The sequence below is a fragment of the Pangasianodon hypophthalmus genome, chromosome 13 (assembly GCF_027358585.1).
Source record: "Pangasianodon hypophthalmus isolate fPanHyp1 chromosome 13, fPanHyp1.pri, whole genome shotgun sequence".
Classification (NCBI taxonomy): Eukaryota; Metazoa; Chordata; class Actinopteri; order Siluriformes; family Pangasiidae; genus Pangasianodon; species Pangasianodon hypophthalmus.
In genome coordinates this window covers 25,130,749-25,154,864 of record NC_069722.1, presented here as the reverse complement: position 1 = coordinate 25,154,864, position 24,116 = coordinate 25,130,749, and the positions used below count along the sequence as shown (strand labels likewise).

General features: G+C 41.9%; 1 protein-coding gene across 1 annotated transcript in view; it reads right to left on the bottom strand.

Moving 5' to 3' along the window:
- LOC113523790 (ephrin type-A receptor 7) overlaps positions 1-24,116 on the bottom strand; it is a 101,767-nt gene that overhangs the window by 7,063 nt on the left and 70,588 nt on the right. Inside the window, exons 6-11 of the mRNA XM_053239337.1 lie at positions 14,358-14,482; positions 12,164-12,461; positions 11,496-11,604; positions 4,149-4,204; positions 3,097-3,222; positions 2,048-2,233 (exon numbers count right to left, since the gene is read on the bottom strand). Of these exons, the coding sequence (XP_053095312.1) occupies positions 2,048-2,233; positions 3,097-3,222; positions 4,149-4,204; positions 11,496-11,604; positions 12,164-12,461; positions 14,358-14,482 (900 nt within the window). The remainder of the gene's footprint in view (positions 1-2,047; positions 2,234-3,096; positions 3,223-4,148; positions 4,205-11,495; positions 11,605-12,163; positions 12,462-14,357; positions 14,483-24,116) is intronic.

Genomic DNA, 24,116 nt, shown 5'->3' with positions numbered 1-24,116 from the left:
GCTCCAGGATCATCCCCATGGTTTGGAGACAACAGGTGGGCGAATGACAGATGGAGAGATTGCAGGTGGTGAGAGGATGATGGAATGTTTGAGGAGAAGACAGGAGAATGATTACAGAGTGAAGCGGAGAAACCAGCTGTATGCGGGGAGCCGATTACTCAACCCAGTCTGAAAATATCCGCAACTAAACTAAACTAAGTTTACACATCACTAAAGCTTTCGGAGAAAAGTCCATTAACTCCATCTGACTCCGAAATATTAGCTCAATAGCTAGAACCCTTATTCATCCAAAAAAAAAAAAAAAAAAAAAAAAACACTGAGGAACACTTGAACTTTCAGACACTAAATTGGGAGAGCATTATGTATATTTCTTTTTTTTTCCTGCAATCTATTTCTTTAATTTCATTTAATTGAACCTTCAGACACCAAACACGTTTTGAATCCATTGCGAGTAAACAGTAATCGTTAGCTATATTAGCCTTGCACGCTCATTTAAAAGGTGCCATCTGAAACCTTAGGGGTTCTTCATGTTGTCCCTTCAACAGAAAATGTTCTTTCTATAGCTAGAACCATTAACCATCCAAAGAACCCATGAGGAACCTGTTTTAAGCTCCAGTGTAAAACTGAAAATTAACCGTCTGATACCAAACATTGTGAGTATCCATTACTTGTTATCTGCAATAGCCTTGTGCGCTCTTTTAAACAGCCCAGGGTCTCTTCAGCAGAAAGCAGAACTGCTTCAAAACCATCCAAAGAACCCGTGAGGAACCATTAACTGTTAGCTACAGGAGCTTTGCACTGATACCAAAAACAGTGCCATCTGGCACTCTAGAAGGTTCTTCAAAACATAGACCACTTAACTATCCAAAGAGTCCGCAAAAAAAAAAAAAAGCAACCTTCAGACACCAAACACGTCTTGAATCCATTGTGAGTATCCATTATTTATTAGCTACGTTAACCTTGTTTACCTTTTTAAAAGGTGCCATCTGGTACTCGAGGAGGTTCTTCAGTAGCTATGATCCTTAACCATCCAAAGAATGGTTATCATTAATTTCCATCATTAACAACATCTAACATTTAAAAGAAAACATGAATAATCTCATGCACACAGAACACCATCACGGCTAATATCACTTTCTCATTTATTTCATCTGATTGGGTTTCACTCTCTAAGAGCATTACTCTTGCGTTCTTGGGATTAATATTCCACTAATCCCCAGTCCAGAACATGCCTCTTGTCGTAGCGTGTCTTATTTTGCTTCTTAACAAAACTTATGTCTATTTTTGGGAGAAAAGCTCAGAGAGAGGACTGATGCAGATAGCAGCTTCCTCCAAATCGACCCATTCACTCCTTTTTTTTTTTTCTTTACGTCTTCAAGGAATACACATCTGTCCACTTTTCTTCCTTTTCTCCGACACAACAATCTGGCCTTGTGGAGCTCCATCATCATCCGAATTTCTCTCTCCTTACTCAGAGGAACGTTCCGGGACATCTTCATTACTTGCAGGAGAAGAATTGCTCGTATTCTTCTGTTTTATAGTTTTATCACATCACTGTGCATTACTGACTCAATTTTATTTTATTTTACTGTGAGATGGACGTCCAATCCATTCTTCACATCCATCCCATCTTCTGTCTTTCTCTTAATATCCACCATATTTCTCCTCCCTGATGATCCTCTTGCTTTCCACTAGGGCCGGGCGATACGACGCTGTGATACTGTGATAAATTATTTATTATATATGATACACTGTATAAGACATGTTTGTATTTCAATAACACCGACACTCCATTTAGACTTGCAGCAGAACATCACTGAATGTTAATGCATGTTGTTTTTCATCTTGGTGCTTATTAAACATTTTTTTTGTTTTAAACTGAACACTGAACATTTCTCCATTTTACAAACTTCCACAGAAACCAAACATCATTGAGGCTGCGATTATGTTACCAGCGACACAAATGACTTCAGCGTGATTGTGAAATTCCAGATCAAATCTGCCTCATCACATTCCTGCCTCGCTGACTCTCTCTCTCCGTACTGACCTCTGGTGATGACCCCCTCGAGGCGGATGATGTTGGCATGGTCGAACTGGCCCAGGATCGCCGCCTCACACAGGAACGAGCGCCGCTGTTTCTCCGAGCAGCCGCTCCGCAGCGTCTTGATGGCCACCGGCAGCTCGCGCTTACTGGGCAGCTTCAGGCAGCCGCGGCACACCTCACCAAAATCGCCTGCGGGTTTGAAGGGGGGCGTAAACTTATTAACATCACGATAACTGTCTTCTAATATTATAACACTTTGAGTGCTTATGTGCAACTTTCAAACGTAAACTGAAACTTACGCTCAAAGCACATGAGGAAAATATATATGTGTAATAAAAACAAGTAAAGGTTTGGTAATTACAAATGACTAATTAAAAAAGTCACCATTATGTCAAAAGCTTGGAGATTTGACTGCTTGGGTCCAATTGATCAATTTTTATCCCTGTTTTCTTCTGTATAAATGTAACTTTGTAGGCGGGGCCACGTATACGCTCAATTTATGATGTCACTCCTTGAGCCAATCACATCCAAACAAGTGAAAGCCAAAGAAGCTGCATGTTAATGTTGCTAGCTAGTTAACTTAGCTAATGTTAGTTATGACTAGATAGTGGTTGTCATGGTAACAGGTTTGGGTGCTATTAATTAAATCAGCGAGAGAATAATTACTATTTAAGCCGAAACTTTGAAGCAATGGCTGTTAAAGATATCAGGACATTCGGGGTGGCAGGAGGATAGTGGGTGTGGTTCTAATTTGCATATTCATGTATATTCATAGACGTTTAGCATGTTAATGAGGAGGTGGAGGTGTAGAGATGGCTCTCTGCTGTTTCTGTCTTTTACTTTTGACAAATATTGTAATGCTTTAATGTCACACACTCATAGGGACTAGGTGTGTATCTGAAAGATGAACTTGCATGTAGGTAGATAAAAAAAGAACAGTTAATAAAAACAACAAAACTTTCTGATTTTGGCCCCACGTGTGTAAGAGGAGCGTACAGTGCTCGTGTCGTGATGTGGACGGAGAGGAACGGGTCGAAGCTGAGATATTTTACCCGTGTGAACGATCCTGTCGATCTTGACGCTGGAGTTGTCGAGCTCTTTGGCGAAGGTGTGAGCAGCCTGCAGCAGGTCTTCGCACGTCTCCGGGTCGATGTACGTCCTCCGGGTCGGGATCTTGACTGAACAGGAAACAAACGAGTGACGTCACTGATCAACTCTGAAACTCTCCGAAACTCTAACATTGTAAGATTACAGATACATCACACACATCTACGACTTTATTTGAATAATATTTGAATATTCAGTTATTTGCTTGATTTTCAAAAATACTACACACACACACACACACACACACACACACACACACACACACACACACACACAGCATGCTGATGCTCATGAAAGTGTTTCTAGGTCACACAGAAATCCTCCTTGGGAAAACCGAACGTCCTCGATATGAAAAAGGGAAAATTATATCAAGTCAAATCAGGTAAGATGGAGGAACAAATTTCACAAAATAAAGAGTGGTGCTGTCATCAGCGTTACTGTAGCACAGAAGACAGTGTGTGTGTGTGTGTGTGTGTGTGTGTGTGTGTTTGAGAGAGAGAGAGAGAGAGAGAGAGAGAGAAAGAGAACATCTTTCACACAATAATGCCGTCTTGCGTACACATAGTTAAAGGCAAGATGAAATTTCCTGTCGCTTGTGGGCGTGGCCTATGGGCGTGGCCTGTTCTGTTTTTTTGTCCTGATGATGAAAAATAGTTGTAGCCAAAATGTCTAGTCTAAGGTCCACTTTTGTTTTTGATTTACGTCACGTGCCCGTCTTCGTGCTAGTGTCTTTCTCAGATGAGATTAGCAAAGTCAGCTAAGAGTACTGTCTACTCTCTAGTGTGAACAACAGGGTTAACTTAAATTCAGAGAACGTGCAAAGAAGTCTGCCCCCTAGTGGACAGAGGTTTTAATCCTCCAGACGTACAACACTTTTATTTGCTCTTCACGCATCTCTCTTTGCCATGTCAGTGTTTTTGTGAACATCAACTCTGTTAAAGCACACGAGTACAAATTCTGTACATGCAGTCTCGTATCTTCTCTGATTTCTACTCACACTGGAAGTAAAGCTCCTCGTCTCCCTCCTGGTTGGCTTTACTGTAGCCACACTGTCTGTTGAGAGAAAAAAAACAGACAATATGATTTTAAATCGCTTTTAGCTTCCTATAGCATCCTGCTTTGTCAGTGCAGCATGTTCCACCGTGACTCAGACACTTGCAGAACATCATCACGTTTAAAAAGCTTCAGCAGATACAGATGGGGTCATAAGTTTACGTACGCCTCGCAGAATCTGCAAAATGTTTCGCAAGACACAATAATAACTAAATTTACACAAAGGAACCAGTTCAAAAGTTTACATACACTCGATTCTTAATACTGTGTGTGTCACCTGGAGGATCAGCGACTGTTATGTTTTGTGATAGTTGTTCATGAGTCTCTTGTTTGTCCTGAGCAGTTAAACTGCACACTGTTCTTCAGAAAAATCCTCCAGGTCCTGCACCTTCTCTGCTTTTCCACCATCTTCTGCATACCTGACTCCTTTCCAGTAGCAGCTCTATGATGCTGAGATCCATCTTTTCACACTGAGGACAGCTGACGGACTCGAACAATTAATTAAATCAGCCAGAGAATAATTAGGGGACTCGAGAGAGAGGGATAAAATAAAGAGAGGGACTCGAACACGACTATTACAAAAGCTGCAAACATTCACTGATGCGCAAGAAGGAAACACCATACATTAGGAGCCAGGGGGGTATAAACTTTTGAACAGGATGATCGGTGTAAATTGTTATGAACTGGTTCATTTGTGTAAATTCTGTTATTATTGTGTCTTGTGGACTAGATGTAAACATCTGCTATGTGAAATCGAGTATTCAGGGCAGAACTAAATAAAAAACATAATGCAATGTTTATAATCCATCATATATATATATATAAATTATGAACATTTTGCAGATTCTGCAAGGCGTACGTAAACTTATAACCCCAGCTGTAAACCACAGCACTTCACTGATTCTCAGGTGAAACTCAGTCTGTACAATGCCTATGTACACTCCAGGCTTGTAGACTGATCCTCAGCAGCTCCACACATGTTTTAGAGATTTGTTTTTTTCTTTCTTGCATCTCATTTTTAACAAAAATAAAATCTTACGCATTCATTTGCTTCGATATTACAATTTTTACACGAGGAACAAAATAAGAACTGTGTTAGAATCAGGATCTGGGCTCACCTCAGCATCATTGTGCTTTTTTTTTTTTTTTGAGAAGTTATTAATTTTGTTGAATAAATCTAGCAAAACCGCAAGCTGAAAAGCATTTTACACTCCGCAGCAGGACGATTTTAGTCTCCTGTAGCTTTCCTCCATCTCGAGCGCTCAGTAAAATGGACTCTGACAAAACCGCTGTGGAGGATTTGATGGGCTTCTAACCCACATCTCCACTACAGCAGGGAATAAAAGGCAGGAAATCTCTCTATACGGAGGGGAAATAAAAAGAGAATGCACATTGGCCTTTGTATAGAGGAGACATAAAAAAAAGACTGAATGCCTCTGAGATTGAAGAAACAACTATAATTCATAGATTTCTTTCATTTTTTCCTTCAGATGAACCTGGTCTGCACCGCACTGGATGTGTGTTGTGACTTTGAGAAAGAGATGAAGAAAGAAAAGAAGATGAAAAGGAATAAGGAGGGATGTGCGGGTCTGATGCGGAATATCAGACCAATATGGTGTTGGATTTGATGTATTTTATGTATCATCATTTAGACAACAAATAACAGAAACTTATAGCCACCAGTTTAGCGTGATATAAATCGCATATCTAAATAAACACACACTACTTTAAGGACATCGTTTGTCTCGATTTCCGAGAATGCAATGCAGCTATACGATGGCAGAGATGGCGGCTAGATGGCTACGAGATGAGGAGCGCGATGGCGGCGGTATTAGCGTGAAAGTTGAATGTGATCTGCTTGAGCAGAGTCAGCACACATGAGACATGAGAAGGTGAGAGAACCGGACAGACTAAAGCACTAAAGCTCCGCTGCATCACTCTTTAGGTAGAGATGAAGCGAGGGATAAAAGGAATTGTGGGTAATGTAGAAAACTCGAAATTTCATTAATAAAATAAAGCTTGGACACAGTTCAAGATCATGCGTCAATTCTAAAAATTAACATGCACACTGTTCAGGGTGGAGCGTTGGGAATCTGATTATGTCGTCAACTTCTCCAAGCAGCAGATCCTGCAGATTCCTTCTTCAACATCTCAGAAGAACACGATCCTCCCCGACTGCAGAATTTCTAGAACTTCTAGTTCTAGTTGGAGTTTCCAGCTGCGACGTCTGCAGCTCTCTCACAAGCGATATCTCCTCCACAGATCATTCAGGATGCTGCTCCTCGCCTGGTTAATAATCTCCCCAAAGTTCTCTCATGTCACCCCCCACTGAGGTCACTCCACTGGCTTCCCGTCGCAGCAAGAAGCACATCCAATATTCATGTCCTCGCGTTCCAGAGCCTCACAGGGACTACATTTGAGGTAAGGCGTGCATTTCATTTGGGTTGAGAGCACATTAGAGATTGGGAAAAAAAACGATTAAATGTAAATAGCTTCAACATCACAGTCACAAAAGAAGAGATATTCAGCTGATGAGTTTTCACACTCGGCCCGAACACTCGAGTCCACACCCAGGACCGCTTCTGGGCCCAAAGCTGCAGATTTACTTTCACACAGAAGAATTTGTGAAAGTAAATCCGAACCGTGGATCGACTGCACAATTCCATACGCAGGTCTTTGCACTCTGTTAGGTTCATCTGTTTATTGTTTTCTATTATTTTTCCTTTGGTACCAACACTCAGGTGGTGAAGAACAGCACTTGTTGGATAAACAGCATGTCATCCTGCAGGAACACCTGCAACCGAGGAGCCGTGACATCACCAAACGTGCGTTTTACATGATGTTCACGCGCACCACAAAGCGGAGCTAATTCCAGCCTTCCAGTCCTGTCAGAGTCTGGTTTTAGATGCCAGTAAGCCTTTCAGTTTCCTCCTCTGACCAGAACAACCCCTTCCCAAACATCATGAAACCTGAAACAGGAAGTAGCGCAGTAAGCAGTGAGAGCGGATAGCTTCCACACCTGATGCGAAACGGCCCACAGGCCACCATTTTAAAGAGGACCATGACTCAGACCCGGAACTGCTCCTGGGCTCGAAAACAGCTTTCACTTTTCACCAAACTCTCAGAAAAAATGGCAGCGAGTCCTCGAAGTCTGAAAATGAACTAAAACCATGTAAAGTTCCAGCTACATAAAATTCCTCACTTACAAAAATCCAGATCAGCGACTAACACGACTGAATGACGACAACGGTTACATCTGAACCATTTTTTTTGACTACACATAAGACAGTTTTAAGTGTGATTTCATGTTAACACTTTTGACGAGTGCCATCAGAGTTCAGGTCTCTCAACTCTGAGACCTTTGTTTTGAACAAATAATAAACACACACGTGTCCGTCTCCAATTCTCTCTTCCTTTCTGGATGAGCAGCCTTCAGGTAAATAATTTGCATAAATGCACACGATTGGCTGCAACAGAAAATCAGCTACAGAAGTTAAAATGGTTTGTGATTATAAAAGCGAGAGTCAAAAAGCATTCGCTCAAATCCTGATGATGCCACAGCCATCCATGGCCGAGTCCAAGCGAGCCAAAGTGACCACGCTGTCTGCGTGGGAGGAGCCTGCTCTCTCTCCTCTGTCAATCACGGCGACACTAGCCAATCGTGGGCGTCTGTGAGCTCATGTATGTGGAAGAGGGCAGATAGCGCTTTCCTCTGAGTGTGTTGTATGATAGAGGAGAGCTGGCTTTGATCTACAGAAATTCACTTTTTACTGATCACTGAAATGCAGGTATTGAGTGTCTGAGTTTCTGGCACTACTCTATACAGGAAATGGTTTCGGGAAGCTGAAAACTAGAACAATATGAGTCAGGAGATAAATATTTCCAGGCTGGGAAAATGGGAAATAACGCCTGAACACTCGAGTTGGAAATTTAATTAACCTGATAGCAAGGAAAGTGTACAAATGAGACAATCTTCTCTTATCAGAAGTGACAGAACAAAGCATCTCAAATTCACAAACAGGTTCAGGTTCGAGATAAAGACATCTGGAAGAGATTTTTTTCTTCTTGCTGTCGAGGTTTAAAGTGTTCACAAACTAACAGATCTGACGTCACACTTAATACCGTCGACAGTCAACACGTCTTCATAAACAAGCACGCGGAGACGCCCCTCAGAGGGACGAAGAGCGAGAAGCGAGACGAGCCGAGTCTGACACGTATTCCACCGAGCTCCCGGATGATCCAGGCAGAACGAGTCGAACCCTGATAACCCCGGAGCTACAAACACAGCCGTGAGCACCAGAGCGCAGAGCTGTCGCGTTAACCGCGGCCGGCCTCGCTCTGCGTGTTAATGAGTGCGAAAACCAGGAGACCTCCTTTCACATAAGAGACAGAGGAAAGGATGCACAACACACACGAGGCAAAAACAAAGCTGCAAGACCAAAAGACAAAAAAAAAAAAAAAGTGTGTGCTCTGTATTTGTGTATAAATTAAAGAAAAAGAATGTGAAGCCTGTGAGCAGAGACGTTTAAAATATGATCACAAGGACGACCTATAGTTCAGCACTGAAAGCTTTTAATATAACTTTCAATCAGTCAATCAATTAATCAATCAATTAATCAATCAATCAGTCAGTCAATCAATTAATCAAGCAAGCAATCAAACAATCAATCAATCACTCAATCAGTCTGTCAATCAATCAATCAATGTCATTTTTCTATGATTTTTGTTGGTTATGTTTATCAGACATTTTTCTTTAAATTATTTTGATTTAGTCTGATTTCACAAAACAGACATTTTTTTTTTTTAAACTTAGATTTTTGTAACATGTAAATATCACATATTAAATAATCTGATGCATAATTTGCATATTTACATGCACTGTTTTTAAAAAAGAACATTCTTGTATTCATGATGTATTGATGCAACATGTTTCATTTAAGTAAAGGAAGAAAATTGCTATTATAACGTTTCTTGTGCTTTATAAACAAAATGTGAGGAAATAGTGGGATTTCTTCATTTATTTGAAATAAAATTAAATAAATAAATGAAAATAAAATCCCGGGGATTTTGCTGATATGTTTATCAGGCATTTTATTTAAAAAAAAATTCATATTAAAAACATTATATTTGTAGTATGTTATGTAAACTGTTATGTGAAAGTCTAATGATTTATCATAATAAAACAGATTATTTAAAAATAAAATTATATTTCCGTGATGTGCAGATCACCACATATGTAATAATCGAGTGTATAATTTGCATATTTTAATGCATTTTAAAAAGGAAAGTGTTGCACTGATGCATATTTTCATTACATTTTATGCAAGGCCGAAAATATCAGACTTTATAAATAAGACAGACTTCTTTAAATTCTTATCATTTAGATAAAGAAAACATTTTCAGGTGTTCTTCATGTGGAAAATAACACTGTGTGTGTGTGTGTGTGTGTGTGTGTGTGTGTGTGTGAGACAGACAGGGTTCTTTGTCTTTGTACAGCCCATATTACTGGTGGAATTGGACACGCACGAGGGCCAGCATCTAAATTTTCTATAATTGAGGTATCAGGCGTTTTCTCTCTGCGTGTTCGCGGTGCGTGTGCTCGATGCCGTGTCACGCGTGATGTATGTTCCCGACTCTAATAAGCTCCTCACACACACATCATACATCACCTGGCAGCCATTTAACCTGCCCTCGATAAATCCACATTTATAAATATGACATTGGAGCTTAAAGTGTGTGGAAGGTGTGTATGCATACATGGACATGCTGTGTGTGTGTGTGTGTGTGTGTGTGTGTGTGTGTGGACTGACAATAGAGAAGCCTTCAGTGTGTAACGTGCAGAGGAGGAATGAATGAAAGCCATTTCACGCCGCCTCCATCTAATCCATTCTCATCACGTTGATTAATGTGGAGCTGCTGCGAGTCCGGCCGCGTGGAGATCGCTCATTTTATGACGTGTGTGTGTGTGTGTGTGTGTGTGTGTGTGTGTGGGGCATGGCCAGGAAAAATTCAGGATTCATGTCCATGAGAGTTTGCATCATCTGAGATTTATGTTTAAAAAACAATTTATTTACACTTTATTGTTACTATTTTAGTTTATTTAAATATTACTGTAAACATTTTGTTATTGTCGGTTATTTACTAACATTTTATTGTTAATGTTTACCAAAATTTCAAAGGTGTCTTCACCATCACTGGTGCGGCGTTACAGGTGCCTGATAACAGGTGTGCTAGTACAGGTGCGGCGTTACAGGTTAGTTATAACAGGTGTGCTAGTACAGGTGCGGCGTTACAGGTTAGTTATAACAGGTGTGCTAGTACAGGTGCGGCGTTACGGGTTAGTTATAACAGGTGCGGTGTCACAGGTTAGTTATAACAGGTGTGGCGTTACAGGTTAGTTATAACAGGTGTGCTAGTACAGGTGCGGCGTTACGGGTTAGTTATAACAGATGTGGTGTCACAGGTTAGTTATAACAGGTGTGGCGTTACAGGTGCGGTGTTACAGGTTAGTTATAACAGGTGTGGCGTTACAGGTGCCTGATAACAGGTGTGCTATTACAGGTGCCGTGTTACAGGTTAGTTATAACAGGTGTGCTATTACAGGTGCGGTGTCACGGGTTAGTTATAACAGGTGTGGCGTTACAGGTTAGTTATAACAGGTGTGGCGTTACAGGTTAGTTATAACAGGTGTGCTATTACAGGTGCCGTGTTACAGGTTAGTTATAACAGGTGTGGCGTTACAGGTTAGTTATAACAGGTGTGCTAGTACAGGTGCGGCGTTACGGGTTAGTTATAACAGGTGCGGTGTCACAGGTTAGTTATAACAGGTGTGGCGTTACAGGTGCCTGATAACAGGTGTGCTATTACAGGTGCCGTGTTACAGGTTAGTTATAACAGGTGTGGCGTTACAGGTTAGTTATAACAGGTGTGGCGTTACAGGTTAGTTATAACAGGTGTGGCGTTACAGGTTAGTTATAACAGGTGTGGCGTTACGGGTTAGTTATAACAGGTGTGGCGTTACAGGTTAGTTATAACAGGTGTGGCGTTACAGGTGCCTGATAACAGGTGTGCAGGTGCACTAGTATGGGTGCATTATTACAGGAGCACTATTACACAGTATGAGTTATTACAGGTGTGCTATAATAGGAGCAACATAACAATAGCAACATGTGCTATTACAGGTCTCTTATTACTGGTGTGTTACTACAGTCATGTTATTACATGTGTGGTTTTACAGTCACGGTGTTACAGGTGTGTTATTACAGGTGTGTTATTACAGGTGTGTTATTACCTCCTCCAGATGAGCAGACCCACACCGAGTGACAGCAGCATGATGAGAGCTGCTACTGACACCACCACCAGGATCACCACCGGACTCTGCTCACTCGATGCCAGGGCCACTGCGTGTACACACACACATACACACACACACACACACACACACACACACACACACACACACACACACACACACAGAGAGAGAGAGAGAGAGACAGTGAGGTCGTGGTTAGTATGCGGAGCGGCACTAGCCATTTAGCCCTGTGTAAAAGCAGTGGAGCTTGACAGACGGCCTGATGCTCTCTCTCACACACACACACACACACACACAGACACACGTAGACAGTGATGCATTTTAATGGCCAGTGTGTGAGTGTGTGGATGTGTACGTGCAAATATTTGAGCTGAAGTGTGTGCATATGCATTTGTATTTGTGTGTGCGTGTGTGTGTGTGCGTGTGTGTGGAGTGCCTCTGTTTCAGGAGTTTGTTTTGTTTGCCCTTGTGTGTATTTTTAACAAATGAGAATGGATCATGTGTCAGTGTGTGTGTTTGTATTTGTGTGTGTGTGTGTTTGTATTTGTGTGTGTGTATGTGTCAGTGTCCGGTTTATGCATGTCACTGTGTCCGGTTTGTGTGTGTAAGAGTGTGTGTTAGTTGTGTACGTGTGTGTAAGTTCTCACACTCTCCGAGCGTCTGCAGCTCGAGCGGCGTGCTGAAGGCCCCGTAGTCCAGCGGAGGTGGAGAGGGAGGAACTGCGGGCACGGAGGAGGAGGATGACGCTGATGATGATGATGATGGTGAAGAGGATGAGAGGAGTGATGAGGAAGAGGAGGAAGAGGGGGAGGAGGAAAGAGAGGAAGGGGCGGGGCTGGAACACGTGCGGATGAGGAAGACGTAGGTGGTGCCCGGTTTCAGGTTGTTCACGTTGATTTTGGTGGCTGCGGTTTTCACGGTGGAGTAACTCTGATCTTTCTGCTCCTGCGCACACACACACACACACACACACACACACACACACACACACACACACACACACGTTATTCCTGTGTCAATGCCTGGTTTCTGGAAAAAGGCTGAAACTCACATTAAATCTGACATCATATGACATCACCACACTACCATGGTTCACCTAGTGTTAGGAAGCTCGCTAGTAAATTTAGCGACTTTAGCCAGCTAGCTAGTGCTGTATAGCTAGCTGTACGCCTAGCATAGCCAATGTTTCTGTCTTACTATATTATTCAGTTAAAAATTTTAATTATTGTTAAAATAAAAATGTAAAAAAACAACTGTGATGTCGTATTGTCTAATTTGCAATCATTATTTTGCAAAACCGTTAACCAGACAAAACTAAATTTTATTTAATAATATACAAACAATGATGCTACTTCACAGATATAAAAATAAAGAAGAGAATGACTTACGCAGAATCATGAGCTGTCAAGCGTTGGGAATAACGTCCTAATAAATTTAATTTCCACAACGTCTCATATTTCACATACGGTTGAGGAAAAATGGCTGTACAGGCCGAAGTGCAGTGTGTTAGTGTTTGAAACTTTATTAAAATGTAATATTGAAAATTTGCCGCCTCGAGCTGCTACACGCTCCGTAATAACGTCAGTGACGACTTTCTCACACACACACACACACACACACCAGCCTTGAAGGACGCAGGCAATAAATCTAGCCTTGTCCCGTGTGTGTGTGTGTGTGTGTGTGTGTGTGTGCACGCGCTTATTTAATTTGCTTAAATTCAAAACACACTTCCTGCTTTTTCAGTCTCTGAATTATTAAGATCAAATCGAGTTACACTACGATGTTATTTAAAAGAGCAGAGCGTGATGATTAGCGCCCTCTGCTGTCTGTTAGGTGAATCACAACTGCAACGAACGCACTTAATCCACCCCCTCACTCTTTGATTAGCCCCGCCCCCTCTTTTGAAACTATAAATACCCTGTGACTCAAGGGGCGGAGCTAATTCAGTGTAACGTGGCACAACTGAGCGTAATTTTGTGTAATGTAGAACACAAATGGTTGTTGGAACCCTTTCTGATAGAGAATGCAGAGTACTGTAAAGAACCTTTCCCTCAGACGCACAATCGCAGAACCCGTAAAAAGAGCGTAGAATGAAAAGTTCTACATTTCTTACAAGATTTTATTTTAAATTCTACGGTTATTACAGGTCTAGAACCTGGACAGTGCATTTCAGACCCTTAAAATGATTTATGTAGCATACGTTTGTAACACCTAAGAAAACGTTTAAGCAACACTTCACACTCATTAAAAGCACCATGACCTATAAATATGCATAAATATGCAGATTTGGAAACGCCCCCATGCCCTACTGCCATTCCTAATCGCCCTAGATCGCTGACATTAGTTAACTTAACTAGCTGGTTAGCTAAATGCTAGTAAACTAACCCATGCTAGTGGGATTTAAGTACGAGTGTGTCGATTTACATCCTCATATTCTCAAACAAACAAAGCTGATCAGACAAACCTTTCAAAATGTTATGTTACCATAGCAACCTCCATCTGTTCACCACTGACATTAGTTACCTAGCTAGCTAGCTTAGCTTCTTAGACTTGATTTGTCCGAAGCTGTGGAGTGTGTTTATTGACATCACTCATACTTAGTCCCGCCCCCTAATCAGTTACTAATAAGGAAACCCCAAGAATGTTATAACTAACCCCAAGGTCTGGATTTTAAATGAAGGAATTTGACTTTAGCAAAAAGTGTTTAAAATTTGACCTGAACGCACGAATCTATAGAAACAGAATCAGCAACTAACAAAAGTTTCAACACCTCTTCATGTTCCTGCAGCTCAGCTATTTAACCCTCGCACACAATTATTGTGACCGACGTGGTGTTTGTACCTTCTCGTAGTATTTGATCTCGTATTCTGTTCGGCTGTTGTTGGGGTTGGCTGACTCTCTCCAGGCCAGAGTCACGCTGCGCTGCTCGATCTTCTCCACCCGCAACTCGCTCACCTGCGAGGAAGCTAGAGAGAGAGAGAGAGAGAGAGAGAGAGAGAGAAATGTGAATAATTTAGAGAAAAATGTACCTCCTGAGGCTGTTTATCTGCTAAGCTCAGCACTAAAGTTAGATTTTTTTTTTTGTGACATCATATCTCTAATTGTTTCAGGTGGTTTCACAACACAGATTTTCAAATGCACCAAATTGTTTGATTGGTCAGGAGTTTGGTAGGTGGAGCTTCTTTGATGGACTTTTCTTATTCGTCCCCACTGAGGGTTGTTTTTTCCTCTGCTGGTCATGTAAGTCTATTTTTTTTCTTAAAGAAAAGCTAGAATACTATAGCTGTTAACCGGCAGTTAATAATGTTCCAATATATTTGATTATTTCCTGCACTTATAATTTATAAAATACCAGTTCTCATAATTCAAAAAAAATCTGATGTAAAATGGATTTAAGCCATTTAAAGTAAAATACAATTACATGTGAGTTGATTTACATGTGCTCTAGAAATAAACACCTTTTTCCATATTTAGCTCATCTCCTATTTTATTCTAGAAATAAACAGCTTTTTCGGGATCATTTTTTGGTATTTATTAGAGTACCCTGAAGTCGTACTAAAAAAAAAAAAAAAAAAAAAAGAAGCCGTTGCAGCAGAATGAACTTACAAGTGCATATGAAGTACACTTACTTACTCCTTAAGAGAGTACAAGCTTCTCTAGTGCAACTCTGTCGCTTATCTAGGGCTCGTATTTGTGTATCTACGGTTCATGTGCAGTCTCAGTATATTTATAATGACATCACAGTAACTCTGCTGTAATTGCTGTAATCTGTCTTTACTTGTACATTGCAATTATGCCCTGGAATTTACGTGATAGTATTGTTTGAATCTCGGGATGAATAATTCATCATCTCTTTGTTCTGAAGCTTCAAAACATCAAATAGACAAGCGGGAAAATCTCAGAGAAGACGACGACACAGGAAGAGACGAGAGCTGCTCTGCGTTCCCTTTGATCATCCTCCCGAAATACAGCTTTATTAGAGCAAGTCGAATAAGTTAGGCGCGCATGTGTGTGCGTGTGTGTGTGTGTGTGTGTCACTGAAAGAAAAAGTTCCACTGAGCCGTTCTGCGTTTTGATTCGTCAGTGGATCAGAGCGAGACAGAGGGAGACTGAGAGCGAGATTGCAGTGAGAGCTGCTACGTGACATTTCGTGTTGTTTCAGCGCTGATGGAGATGTAAAACCTCGGTGGGAGATTTTGAGTGACAGCCATCAAGCGCAGTGCCTCGCTAATCATCTCTTAATCAGAGCAGCAGGAGAGGAGGGGCTTCTACACACTCTCTATCTCTGTCTCTCTTTCTTTATCTCTCTCTCTCTCTCACACACACACACACACACACACACACACGCTTTGATCAGTCAGCAGTGAAGAAGATAACATGCAATGGTGCACTTCCCAAAAAAACGGGACACATTTCAGGGAGGAAGAAGATGCTTAAATCCCACTCAGGGACAAGAGGACTAGACTAGGGGACTAGTGTAAGGATACTAGTCCCAAGGACTAGACTAGGGGACTAGAAGAATATCCTAGGGGGCAATAGGTCCTAGACTTGGGAATGAGGGAACAGGCTAGATAGAGCTACAGGCTGACTGAGGATAGATTAGGGGAAAAGTGGACTAGACAAGAAGACTATGGGGACTAGATTTGGGGATTAGTGGGTGAGTTAGATTGGAGATGGATTAGACTAGGGGACTAGGGACTAGACCAGGGGACTAAGGGCGCTAGACTAGGAGATGAGCCAGGGACGGAATATACTAAGGGATTAGGGAATTAGATCAGGGGACAGGATAGCTTGAGGATGGACTAGGCTAGGGGACCAATGGGACTAGATTACTGGTTGGAACAGACTAGGGGACTAGTGGAACAGCTACATTGGATACAGACTAGACTAGGGGACAGGCAAGACTAGGGAAGTAACGGTCAAGCTAGACTAGGGATCAACTAAACTAGGGGACTAGGTGACATGACTAGGGGATGGGCTAGACTGGGGACAGAAAAGATTAAGCGACCAGATGAGGGGACTAGACTAGAGGATTAGACTAGGAGACAGGCTAGACTAGGGAACTAGGGGTCAAGCTAGATTAGGGATGACTAGGCAACTAGATTAGGGGATAGGCTAGTTTGGGAGCTGAACAGATTTGGGCACTATACTAGTGGACTAGAGGAACAAGAATAGGGGATTAGGAGATAAACTGGATTGAAGATGGACTAGATTTGGGGACTAGCAGAATAAGGAGACTTACCTATGGGACTAGGAGTCAAGCTAGACTGGGGACAGTCTGGCCCCCAGATGGACCCCGGGGACAGGCTAGCCTGGGCATATAATGAACTAGGGGACTAGGGGATTAGATTAGATTAGACCCCGGGGACAGGCTAGCCTGGGCATAAAATGAACTAGGGGACTAGGGGATTAGATTAAGTGCTGGGCTAGACTGGGGACAGGCTAGACTGGGGACCTGACTGGTGTCAGAATAGGGGCTAGCTATCTAGCTACCTTAGCTAATGACTGATATGAACTAATTTACTATGTTTTGGCTAAGCAGCTATCTAAGTTAATTATATTAGGGTATTAGGGATGGCAAGAGGACAGAGGGCGTGTCCAAATTTGCATATTCATGTATATTCATAGTCCCTTTCCTCTCTATCTTTCTCTGTTGACTCTCGTTTGCACAGTGTTGAATAATGTATGCAGTGCTGCGGGCTGCGAGTCAGCCGTCTGCTATAACTCAATCTGACAAAAAGCTCCTCCAGACAAATGCAAACACAGGTAACACACACACACAGACAGACACACACGCACACACATTACTGATGGTCTGACCCTGACTGAACGAGGGGCCACAGGAGGTGGGATGGAATTGAACTGTTGGTGAGTGGAGCTCCATTTTCCACACACTGCAGGCTGAATGTTAAAGTGCTCAGGACCGGACTGCGGTATTATTCTGACCTCTCAGAGAGTTAAGCACACACACACACACACACACACACACACACACACACTCAATGCATACTTAACCACAGGTTCCCAAGGCTATCGATATAATGTGTCTGCACTCGAAGGCTCTGATTGTAGCGCAGAGCCGGAATGGCTCCGCTGGTGTGCAGTGGTGGAGACTACAGTGGTGGTCCAGCTCGGTGAAAGTAGACCTATAGATGTGTCTGCTGTGTGCAGGACACCACAGATACTCTGGAGTAGTTACATTCACATCGCTGCACTGCACAGACTACAGTATGGATTAGACGAGGGGACAAGACTAGACTAAGGGATAAGAAGAGTGAGTGGGACTACACAAACAGCCTGAATGGACTAGGGGACAGACTAGACTAGGAACTTGACTAGAATAGGGGTCCGATGAAAGTAGGGAATGGGAGTAGACTAGGTAATAAACTAGACCTCCTGAGTGGACTAGATTAGAGAACAAACTAGACTGGGGACTAGACTAGGAACTGGACTAGAGAACGGGACTAGATTAGGAGATGTGACTAGATTAGGGGACTAGACTAGGGAGATGATACTAGACCAGATGATGGGACTAAATTAGGGGATGGAATAGACTTACAGTTGGACTATACTAGGGGTCAGAGTAGAGAAAGAACTGGGACGAGACTAGATAATAATCTAAACTATGGATTGGGATTAGATTAGAGGACAGGCTAGACTGTGGACGGACTAGACTAAAGTATGGATTAGACTAGGTGGCGGAAGCGGACTGGGGGACAGGCTAGTGGATGTGACTAGACTAAGAGACAAACTAGATTAAGACACAGAACTAGATTAGGGAGGGACTAGCCAAGGTACAGATTAGATTAAGGAATGGGACTAGACTAGAGGATGAGAGTAGACAAGGAGATGGGTTTAAACTAGGGAATACAACTACAGTAGTGGACGAGACTAGATTAGTGAATGCACTAGAGGACAAAGTAAAGTAGGGGACGGGTCGAGTGAATGGGAATGGACTAGTGTATGGACAAGACCAGGGGACTGGGACTAGACTAGAAGACAGATCCAGACTAGGGGATGAGAACAGACTAGGAAACAGGATTAGACTACAGGACATGACTGGACAAACCTGATTATTCTTTCATCGTGCTGTGATAGAGTGTGTGTGTGTGTGTGTGTGTGTATGAATGAGAAACTAAAAGGCTGCAGTCTGGTGCTGGGCCTGTATCTGGCAGCGCACGCTCGGCCTGCTTTAATCTGCGTGTATCAGGCAGCCCGATGGGGAAGCGCTATCTGGCAGGAAGTTCCATCTACATGCTGTTTAATCTGTGCTATCAGGCTTTCAATGACAGTACAATGCACACGCACACACGCACACACACACACACACACACACACACACACACACACACACACACACACACACAAAACCTGGCAAGCAGGCCTCATGCTCAGGAGAATTAAATAAATAAAGAAAAAGAAATAAATATACAAATGGGGTGCATTACCCAGAATGCTCGGTGGCTGGCTGGGCTGATAGAGGAGCTATTATCATTTATATCATCACTTTTATGATTAGATGAAGGGAATGGAAAAGAGGAGAGACACACGGCACGACGCATGAAAGTAATACATTTCTATCTGTGGGATGATATTACACACTGGCGCACAAACACACACTGGCACACACACACACACACACTGGCGCACAAACACACACTGACTGAGGCACAAGCACACACTGACAGACAAGCACACACTGACACACACACTCTGATGGACAAACACAAACACACACTGACGCACAAACACACACTGACGCACAAACACACACTGACGCACAAACACACACTGACGCACAAACACACTAACGGATGAGGCAGAAATGGAAAATATCGGAAAATGAATATGTCCCCTCTCTCTCTGCCTGGAAGAAGAGCACAGAGAGGGGAATGAAGTCATGACTCCATCTTATCTGTATTAAAATTATTGGCACCCTTCATTAAAATTGGTTAAAAATTTTATGGATTAATTTACTGATATACACTCACTGGCCACTTTAATAGGAACACCTGTTATCATTCCACTCCTTTCAGCTAAGAACAGGAATCTGAAACTCCACGGACAGTTGAAGATTGGAAATGATTGCGTGTGTGGTGTTTGCAAATACCATGCGTGTGTGTGCGTGTATGTGTGTGTGTGTGTGTGTGTGTGTGTGTGTGTCTGTGTAGGTGAATGGCTGTCTTCCAGGCATTCAGGCACCGGAGAGCAGCAGTGATGAGGCGGCTTCATTTCCTTCCTAAACTCCAGCAGACTCAGCGCGCACACACACACACACACACACACACACACACACTTCTAGATAATGAAGACCTCAGCAGGAGAGGAGGAGGAGGAGGAGGAACTTTGCTAACTCACTTTTTTTCTTCTTTTCATGCACATGAAAAGGTTCAGCATCTCCCACTGCTTCAGAATCTCTGGTCTCGGCTCACACGCACACACACGCGCACGTGCACACACACACACACACACACACACACCATACAGCACCAACAAGTGTGTCTGAGTCGAAGTGATTTAATAAAGGGGTGTCAATTTTTGCAAATTGCCGGTCAGTCAGTGATGCAACTAATTAGAGAGATTTACACAGAGAGAGAGAGCAGAAAGAACGAGGGATCAATGAGACACGATGAGCCAATCTGTGACTGAAAGGAGTGAGAAAGAGGAGAGGAAGGTAGATAAAGGGCTGAGGGAAGAAGGGAGAAGAGCAAAAATGACCAGAAGAGGCAAGAAATGCAGAGGAAGGGTAGAGAACAAGACGACAACAAAATGAGCAGAAATAAGAATATAAGAGCAGATGAAAATAAAAGAGACAAAAAGAGAAGATGAGGAGAAAAGAGGACATGGAAAAAGGAGAAGAAGAAGATATGAGACATACAGAAGGCCAGAAGAGACAGGACCAGACAAGAAGAAAAGAAAATAAACCCATATGAGAACAGACCAAAAGAGACAAGGTGAAGAAAGACAGAACCAGATCAGCTGAGAAGGGACAAGGTGAGAAGAAATGAGAGAAGGAAAGATTAGATTAGATGAGACAAGAAGAGAAACAGATAAGAAAGAAAAGAAGGAAAGAAGAAAAAAAGGAAAGAAGACATGAGAAGAGGAGAATATTAGGCCAGACAAGACCAGACCTGAGACGAGAGAGATCAGAGATCAGACAAGAAAAGAGCCTAGCTGAAAAATTTAGAAGAGAAGAGAAGAGAAGAGAAGAGAAGAGGACAGAAAACAAGCCAGATCGTTCGAGATGAGACAAGAGGAGAAGACAAGAGGAGAAGGAGAAAATAAGTCCAGAAGAGACGAGAAGCTTAGACAAGACAAGACTGGCTGAGAAGAAACAAATCAAATCAATCAATAATGAATAATTTTCCACCCAAATCCTGAAACCTGAACATCTGCTACACATCTGTACCCTCGCCCAGGCTCCCTTTTTATCCTATACGCCATTATATCCTTTCCATCACATCACATCCCCTCTCTCTCTCTCTCTCCCCCCTTCTCCCTCTCTCCCCCTCTCCCTCCCTCTCTCTCTCTCTCCCTCCCTTCCTCCCTCTCTCTCTCCCTCGCTCCCTCTGTGGCCGTGTCAAGACCCCCGAGAGCTCCAGGGGCATCTAAAGCCCTCAGGCTAAAGCCTCTGAAGATACCGAAATGTCAGATTCTCCTTGTTGATGTCCTCATCGCTTAACACAACTGAACACAACACACTCTCACACACACTCTCACACACACTCTCACACACACTCTCACACACACTCTCACACACACTCTCACACACACTCTCACACACACACACTCCAGACATTTGCAGACCTGACCATGAACCTAATCAAGATGAAAGAACTTGTACTTTTAATTCTCAGACTTTAAAAGGTTCTGCTTTAAAACATTAATTTTAATTTAAACTGTCTGAAACGTCCGATTTATTACTATGTAGATCATGAAATTCAGAAAAGTCTGCGAAAACAAAATGATCAGCACCCTTACAATTAATATTTTGAAAAACTGACACCAGTTTTACAAAAGTTTGGCTGATTTTCGTACTCGTGTGCAAACGTTGATAAACACTGATCACATTTCCAAGCACATTCAGGGCACACTGATATTTAGCCACGCCCACAAACCTCCATAAGGCCATCTCTCAAAGAGCGGAAAAGGATTTACACAAGAAATTGTACTGTGTAGATCTAAGTCAAAATAATAAATTTCACTTCTTGCCTCTGGGAAAGTCCTTTTCTTTTACCATTTTGTCATCTTTTCACACTTTCAGCTCTGTTAGCTTTACCTTTCATGGAGTTCTGTGGGCGTGTCTAAATGCAAATGAGCTGTGGTGTGAAAGTGCTTTGCACGTTCATCAACATACACAACTATGAAATAAATCAGAGTTACCATAACTTTTGTAAATCTGGCGTACATTTTGAGTTCGGTGTGGCCTACGAAAACAATTATACACAAGTTTACACAATTTATGAAAAAAACTGTTCATATCCTGTTGAGAAGTGAGTCCCAGTGTGTGTTTATTGCCTCAGTGGTGGTGTGTGAAGGTAAGATCGGTCTCTCTGGCCTCCTGTAGCTTTACTACTTCACTGCCGTGTCCTTAACGAGGCTGTTAGCATTTCATAGAGACATAAACATGTAAACACAAATCTGTACCCAATCTCCCCTCGACCACACACATGTGAATATATATATATATAAATATGCAGATTCTGTGTTTACGGTGCACGCTCAGGGGTTTAATCTGCTGCTTAAATCTCAGTGAAGTCGCAGGTTTACAGGGGCAGCATCACAGCGCTGCGATTGCGGCACGTGAAAGGCCAAATTCAGCTAAAGGTTTTATGGTCTCCTGTGCAAAGAGAGAAAATATCTCTAATATCACACAGAGGAAAAAAACCTGGAAAAGACGAAGCACTTGGTCCGGCTCCTGTGTCCGCTTTCTTAAAGTTCTTAAAGTAGTAGTTGTTTCTTTAGAGGTTTAAATGAAATTTAAAATGATTTTCTTCAAGATGAAATGGCTGATTTTATGTTAAAGGTTTTGCTGCATGCCTGTTTGACAGGACGAGCGCAAACACAAGCAAGGGTGCCAATACTTTAATCTTTCTGATCGTACTGAAAGTGCAAACTGTCAACTGATATTAAAGTACGATTAAACATAAAAACATAATGTGCTGTGCATTAGGAATGCCATTAGGTTTATTCCCTATGTAGTGAGCATATCTAGTGAACAGGAAGCCATTTTGGATTAATGTGAAGGATCACAGGGTAAGAAATGTAAACTCAGGCTAAATATCAGCAACAAGAAAAGATTACTGTGCGTAAATAAATAAAAATTGGATTTTATGATAAAATTGTGATGTTTGCTCCTAAACCAGAAAGAAAATAAGAAAAAAGAGATCAGAAAAGAAAATAAAAATTGAGCTTTACTAGTCTAAGCTACTAACTACACTACTGAAGATCTGCGACGTTCATCAGGACGATTCTGTCACCACTGTGACTGACCAATCAGTGATCAGCACTGTTTCTAGCTCCGCCCACACGTCTCACAGATACTTAAGTTACAGAACATCTCACTCAGTAACGTAAATAACAACAAATGAGGGATTATAGAAATTAAAAAAAGCTAGTTTAGGGCTAAACAGCACAAAGGTGAACCTTGAGGTTTATTCCATGTGTGTTTAAGCGTAATAACAAACAGCATCTGTCCCAATCATCAAGTAAAACATTCATTTCACCTAAACATTCACATACAATTATATAAAATAAAACAAAATAATTGGACTCAATCTACCAAAGTAACGACTGCACACTCTGCTGGTGAATTATTTACTGTGTAATGTTGTTGAACATAACAAATAAACTTGAATTTTATTATAAATAAACTTAACGCCTCTTAATTATCTTCTAGATGATGAATTATATACAGTATATATTATTAATGAAATTATGTTTGCATCGTATAAATGAAAACCTTTACATGCACGAAGCTTGTACGCACACGTATACGTGTCTTCTGATCGCCTCACTCAGATAAAATATCTGCTAAAAGAACAGATTTTTTTATTGACAGTGATAGCTGTGATAAACGACAAAGCCCAGAGTTTCCCCAGGAGAGCACACGTCATTAAAATTCATCACCATCACTTCAGCTTTACAATTTTGCAGCAGTAACGCACATCACTGATTACGGCACGCAGCATTACACGAACATAAAGACGACTATATTCCCACTGAGTGCTCTCACATTATCACTTTAATCTTAATTCTAATCTAATAGAGCAGACAGAGTGTGTCTCCGGCTGTGTCGCTGAACACGCTCTACACCTCGCCATGTTTAATAGAAGAAAGCGAAGAAAGACACGAGGACATGAAAAGGCGTTTTTCTCGCTTCGTAAAGCAGTTCAGCTGAACGATGAGCGCGGTTTAATAAAGCACTTCGACGCTAAAGAGGTCGGGATTCATGCGTCTGATTAAAGCCAGACTTCAGGATTATTTTTACATACTTTCACAACATCTAAAAACACAATTATCAGAATAAATCATTTCCTTTTTATACTTTAATCCCAACTGTGCTGACGTCAAGCATAAATTTTGTTTTTTACGAGGGCG